The 7210-nt window shown below is 39.1% G+C and overlaps 1 protein-coding gene across 1 annotated transcript; it reads right to left on the minus strand.

Annotated features, from left to right (window-relative positions):
* Positions 1-406: 406 nt before the first annotated feature.
* Positions 407-5459, minus strand: cct2 (chaperonin containing TCP1, subunit 2 (beta)). The gene is made up of 6 exons (XM_034220577.1): positions 5351-5459; positions 3735-3809; positions 3569-3634; positions 3216-3327; positions 2537-2613; positions 407-695 (listed from the first exon to the last, which is right to left on the minus strand). Exons 1-6 carry the CDS (start codon positions 5351-5353, stop codon positions 573-575), a joined length of 456 nt encoding a protein of 151 aa, XP_034076468.1. The 5' UTR covers positions 5354-5459; the 3' UTR covers positions 407-572.
* Between the last annotated feature and the right edge of the window lie 1751 nt (positions 5460-7210).

The following is a 7210-nucleotide window of genomic DNA, read 5'->3' on the forward strand; positions in this document are numbered from 1 at the left end:
AATGACCCTCTCTGTCCGTGTCTGTGTATTCTCTTGTTCCGATTAACCCAGCCAAATCTTTGTTCTTGTTTTGTATCTATATCTACGCCGGGATCCGGAGTCGAGGCTGATCCTCTTGCTGTAGTCCTGTGTCTTGGATCCTCTATCCTGAGTTCTGGATTAAGTCGTGGACTTCGGGTCGTGGCTGAACCTGTCTCTGCGGTCCTGCCTTGGGTCTCGTCATGCTGCTTCCCTGATGGCTTCCACAGGATTGGAGCTGACATCCTCGTGGATTCATCTTCTTATTACAGACTCATGCATTTCCTAACATTCGGTCTATATGCTGTAAAATGTATTATCTCTAATAGTTGTCTTTGATTTATTCAGCCCGGTTGTTGGCCCGGAAAGAAGTTCGATTTTGAGCCAGAAAAACTGTGAAATAGTACCCGCTAGCCGGAACTACGCCAAGTGGAAACGCAACCAAAAACGAGCCGGGCACGCTTCAACCGCGCTGTAGAATCCAAACGCGGCCCCCATGTGGTTTAAAACCAGAGGAAGTTGAATATTTTCTGTATTTATAAAGTGTTTCTCGCTCAGTCTGACCTATGGTCAACAGCCGCCTCCCTCAGAGCGTCTCTGGCGACCTGCGTTGCTTTCCTCCAGCCGGCGATGATGGTCTGAGGGTGGATCTTCTTAGCGATCAGCAGCTCTGCTTCCTGTAACACACAGTATTATATACAGGGTGAAATGAGGCGAGAGAAATATGTGAAAACATTTGTGGAGGAAATTCTTTAGAGAAACTGAAGAAAGTCAATATAAAGTTAAATGGATCTCAAACGCAGGAACGGAGCCGTTCTGCTTAGTCTCACTAGAGAGGAGAGAATATCCAACTGGTCCTCTCTTAAGCCTCGTCTGAACATCCCCCATTAATCCCCCTTTACACTTCTGTCTGTTTTTGTTTGTTCTTCTTGTGTGTCAGTCATCCAATCAGAAGTGCTGTGCTCCACATGTACCAGCCATTGTTAACCAATCAGAAGTGGCCCATGATAGAAGGTGATGGACAGATTGATCCAATCACCTGTAGGGCTGCAACAAATGACTAATTTGATAATCGATTAATCTATCGATTAATGAAACGATTAATCGACTATTCGGACTATTACTGTACGCCTTGCACAATTTCTCAAACGCTCTGATTTAGCCATCAACTTTTAGATGTATCTTGAGGTTGTTTCAGGCATGTGGAAACTAACAAGACAATACAGATGAATACTTGATTCAAAAATACTATTAAATTAATAATTAATTAAATTATGAATATTATTAAATTAACTAAACACATTTTGAACAAAACTAACATTGCTTTTTATTTTTAATTAAATGCATAATATTTCACATCAAAAGAAACAACAATGTTTTAGCAAATATTAAATAATCTGATGACTGAACTGTAAACAGAATAGCTGAAACTTTAACAAACTAACTTATTCAGTTTCCTCTAATCATTAACCCATGTTTGTATCATGTAGTTAACTCCGTGTGTTGCTGCTAGCATACAGAACACCTGGCGTGGAAACGTTCCTCGTGGACGGGGCTACAGAGCTGCTAGAAAGAGTCGAACCCGGTGCATTTCTCCGTCTGGATGTGGAGCACTTTTGATAAATGTTTAGACACACTGCTCGTGTTCCCGCCCTCACATGCTAAACTCTTATTCCACTTTAGGTAACGAGCATCGAGACGGGTAACATTTAACCACCTCGGAGCGCGTTCTCTCCGCCATCTCCTCAGTGTGTTGCTGCATGTAGCAGAGTGTGTGTAAACGGCCCCGCCCCCTCGCACACAGACGGGGGAGAGATCTCGTCTCGATTGGAAAGATCGAAAATACACCATAGACGCATATTTTTGTCTTTTTGCACATTAGAAACGAGTTGGCGAAACTAAGACTGCGATATAATGTTCTTGTAGCAATAATACATATGACATATTTTTTAAATGTCTCCAGTACCGATAAAAGACCGATAACGTTGGAGCTTAACGGCGCGTAAAAACACACATGATGACGTCACCAACGAATCGACGACTGAATTAGTTGGCAACTAATTTGGTCGTCGATTTTAATCGATTAGTTGTTGCACCCCCAATCACCTGCCAAGTATCTTTGAAAGTGCCTGCCCTTTCCAGATGGCTTCCAATGGAGCTCTCCTTGATGGTTTGGTGAACCATCTGGGTCAGGTCAGTAATGCTCCATCACATGTTTCTATCACAGGGTGAATCTTAAACTGAAGCTCGACTTTAAAGCAACCCAACAGAAGTTTCATGTAAGTTTAGTTCTTTCACTCGTAGCTCGGCTGCTAGAGACGGGAGCACGTTGATGCGACCTTCCTAGCCGGAGATATGGCCGCATTTTACAATAAACTTCCGTTGGGTCGCTTAAAAACAAATATCGCAAATCGAATCACAATGTCTGTCAGAAAAATCGCAATTACATTATTTCCCCAAATCGTGCGGCCCTGCCTGACAACCTGCATTATTAATGTCTGAATAAAGAGTGTGTTACCCTCAGCAGCTCTGCAGCGAGAACGGTGACGGAGGTCGTTCCATCGCCAACTTCATCGTCCTGAACCTTAGACATGTCTGAAACACAAAACCATTTCATTCATGTTTTATATTTAAATGTACATGAATAGTTACTGAATAGTTACCAGGTAGAATTAGATATTTAAAGTGTATTTTACAGGGTTAAATGTAGCTTTAATGTTCCTTAAAGGTAGGTAGGTCATTTTGGAGAAAGCAGCTCGAGTGGCTAGAATTTGAAAATACACAACCAGAACAAATCTGCCCCTTCCTCACAGAGCCCCTCCTCCAACACACACGAACGCGCACATGACCAATGAGGGCACGAGATGAGTTTGTGCCCAGATGGAAGGCTGACAGGCAGGTAGGCCATCCAGTTACTTTAGCCGGCTCAGATGATTGGTCGTGCTTTTACAGCGCCACGGCTTCAAAGCACTTCAGATATTCATTGCTATCGGGACGTTAAGAGCATTCCATGGAATATAACAACAAGTGTATCTCGAGCCGGTTTCTCAAACTTACCTACCCCACCTTTAAGTCGACAAATGATTATTCTCGTTAGTTAATAGTTTAGCCTATTAAGAAAATGCAACTTCGTGGAGCCAAATGTGTTAATTAGTTTATCAAAACGTCAATTAGCCCCAACAAACATCTTTACTCACCAACCAGGACTTTAGCGGCGGGGTTGTCGACGCCGATGGATTTCAGGATCGTCGCTCCGTCGTTGGTCACCGTGACTAAACCCTGTTTCCCTCCACCCAGCAGGATCTTATCCTAAAGGGAGAAAATATTATTAAATTATATAAAATATAAGTTAGTTTATGGAGGCAGACGTTTATGAACAGACACGATTAAAAATTGTGACGTTTTTGCTTATTTTACTGACTTTTCTAGTTCAATATCACCCAAACTCCACATGGAAACCAATATAATCAAATACTATAACAATTGTAATGTTATTATATCATATATTATAAAACTATAATCAGTTTTGGTGATTTTTTAAAAGCCGTACCATCCCCTTAGGACCCAAGGTGCTCTTCACCAGATCTCCGATGGCGATGGCGCCGATGAAGGACGACTGCAGAGAAAACACACACAGATTAAACAAACAATTCAATATATTTTTTTAAAAGCTTGTCTTCTTCTTTAGCTTGTCGAATAAATAGATAAAAGCCCACCAGTCGTGCGGTCTCAGCTTTCTCTTCATCTGCTCCATTTTTGAAGATGTTGATCGGGGCCATCGATAGGGACGCCTAGACACACAAAGCAATCAGAAATAAATCAAAAATCATCAGAAAATTGTGTTTTCTGGATTTTAGTCAACGTTAGGGACGTCCCAATCTGTTTTTATAATGTACTACTGCATCGATTTGGATATAGAACTTTTTTCAATATGTATTGTCGTTATATATAGATTTTTTTTTAGGGTTTTCTTCTTAAAAAATGACTCAAAATGATAACTTTAATTATTTCAGATTCACTTACTGACTAATAGACATAGCTCTACAGTTTAACACAAAACAGCATTACAAATTAAATCATCATACGTGGTTACTAACTTGAATATAAACCATCTGAAACCAGCTTAATAAATAATTTAAACAAGTATTAATCTTAATTTTCTATTGTTGTTCTTTTATTTTGAGATGTTTTCATTGTATAATTGTTTATTTTCTACTCTTTTTTATGTCTAATAATGTGCAATACTTTGTTTTACATGCTGCTGCAACCATCTCAATTTGGGATCAATTAAATAAATCTTATTTGTCTTAATGTACCGTTTCTTTTTGTAAAATATTGAATTTTGTACAGTATTTTTTAACTTTTCTTAATTTCAATGCATTTGTAATTTGACTCAAAATAATGGGGGAAAATATAATTTATGCACAATTAGCCACTTTATAGGATATGTTTAATACAATACTAAATGACGGTGTGATTTCTCTGTAAGAGTTTGAATCAAACAGATATGTTTCTGCAGACATGCGACACACCTCTGCCGCGACACAACACTTCATCCAGAAACAGGATTTGAACACAAAGAAACAGTACAGTAACATTGCATTACTCCATATTTAGATGTGTATACAAATAAACAATGATCTGTTCAGCTTTAATAGTTTGCATGTTAGCAAAAGTGGCGAATAAACGTGGCTTTTTCCGCCTCTTTTAAATGGAAGAACTCGTTATTCCGAGCACCAGTGAACGCAGCGCTGCACCGTTAGAAACACCTAGAAGCTTCCATCCAAATTGTTAAATAAATTAAAAAACACAAAAACTGCCAAGACCGTAAAGCTACAATTAAAGTCAGTTATAAGTGTACGTTGTGTGTAGATTTAAATAAACATGATTTATACTGTTTCTTGTGTTTTGTATTCACTACTGCATGTTCTCTTGACAGCCACAAAGGCAACAGGACAAGCTAACCTAGACTAGCATGCTAACTTAGCAAATCTGAGAAGAGCCACAATAAGCAGTCACTGAAAAAACACCCTAAAACAACACAGTTAAAGTTGTATTAGCTGTAGCAAACAGGACAGCTTTAAAACATTTTCCAGAATAAAATGCAAGTCATCGGAGGCTTATGTTAGCTTAGCCGTTAGCTTATTCATTAGCCTCCATGTGCTCACCGGCAGCCAACGGGAAGCTAAACATCCTCTAAAAACTACACACACGGACTTTTTCAAGCGGTTTAACAAACTCTCTCTGACTTTAGCTGCTTATTCGTGTTCAGTTGTGGTTTGTAAAATGTGTCTTAAGGTGTAAAATACAGTAAATAAAAGTAAAAGCTTACCATGATGACTGTGAAAGCAGAGCACGCAGACAGAAGAAGGGCTGGGCAGGGCTGTGACGTACTTACGTAAATAACGTGATGCTGCGTTCAGGGACGATCTTGGAAGACACAGTGCTACAACTGTTAGAAATGTCTTCCTTTTTTTGGTCCTTTGTTAACCAGAAAAGAGCTATGACGTTTGTTTTGTATACAATATTGGTTCTTATGCAGTTTCTATAGACTTCACATTATCACATAATACAATAATAGGAGTGTATACATATATTAATTTACATACACTTTCACACCAAAGGTCCATGGCTAATAAATAAAATAAGATATTAAAAATACAAATAAATACATACAATTAAAAATGTAGCCTTACAAGCTAACGAAATCAAACACACAGATTTTAAATGTGAAAAAGAATTAATAATTGATAGAATGTGTTCTTGTTGAGACGATTCATCAAAAACTCCAGAACACATATTATGGAGATATTTCGATTAGAATATATAGATTTGTAGACTTTTACTAAAAGTTCTAATACTCTTGGGACTATTTGTCAGAAAAGACTGTTTCTATATGGACTCACAGCATTAAAGGACGACTTAAATGGCATCAAATCTGTCACGTTAAGGTTTATAACTTGGATTTTGACATAGAGATGTGTCACTGAGGATAAAACAAAAATGAGAGATAATTGACAGGGAGGCAATTACTTTTATTTTCCAGGTAAAAAATAACACAACAATATTCTCTACATATTTTTCATCTCCTCCTCCTGCGGCCTCTCTGATTGGCTGCCTGCACAGGAAGGCAGTAGATGTGCATCGGGAACTTCCTGAAGTAGCTGCTGACCCAGGATCTGTGGGGAAATAAGATATATTATGAGATAAGATGGAATATACATTTAAATACAGGGAGTTACCTTGCTTCAAGATTCAAGATATTTTGTTATCATATAGTATTTCCAAATATAAGCTGACATACATTTAAAAAAAATGCTGTCCCAGAATAATAGTGCATGATGTAGTAAAATATAAATATCAGGGTAGAGTATGGTGTACAAATATGTACAAGAATTGATATAACAGTATAAATATGAAGGTCAGAGGATGTGCCCGATAAACATTCATCTAGTACAGTGTGTGTGTGCGTGTGTGTGTGTGTGTGTGTGTCCACAGCTAAGGAGGGAGTTTATGTTAAGATAACCAACCATGGCTCCTTAAAAATATACATTTATATAACTGTAATATGCCTTAAACGGCCTTATTTTGTGACAGTATTGAAGTATGTATGTGTGTGTGTGTGTGTGTGTGTGTGTGTGTGTGTGGTCTAGCATTACTATACTTGTGGGGACCTAAATCTGTTTACATAGTCATGTGTGGGGACTCGCCTCCCTTATGGGGACAAATTGGAGGTCCCCATAAGGGGGATCATTCATTTTAGGGTGAAGACTTGGTTAGGGTTAGGATTAGGGTAAGGTTAAGGTTAAGGTTAAGGTTAAGGTTAAGGTTAAGGTTAAGGGTAAGGTTAAGGGTTAGGGTTAGGCATGTGTTGGTTATGGTTAAGGTTAGGATAAGTCTCCAGGAAATGCATGTAAGTCAATGTAATGTCCCCTGAAGTGATGTATACATGGTATGGTGTGTGTGTGTGTGTGTGTGTGTGTGTGTGTGTGTGTGTGTGTGTGTGTGTGTGTGTGTGTGTGTGTGTACTTGGTCACTCTCTGGCTGAGTCTCAGGTAGCTCAGGTGTGTTCTCAGCTGCTTGTTCTCCTGCTGATGGAGGAACTCGTCTTCCTGCCGACGCTCAACGTCCAGACGCACCGACTCACGGAGCTCCGCCTCTATACAGGTCAACTGGAACACACACACACACA

The sequence above is a fragment of the Gymnodraco acuticeps genome, unplaced genomic scaffold (assembly GCF_902827175.1).
Source record: "Gymnodraco acuticeps unplaced genomic scaffold, fGymAcu1.1, whole genome shotgun sequence".
Taxonomy (NCBI): domain Eukaryota; kingdom Metazoa; phylum Chordata; class Actinopteri; order Perciformes; family Bathydraconidae; genus Gymnodraco; species Gymnodraco acuticeps.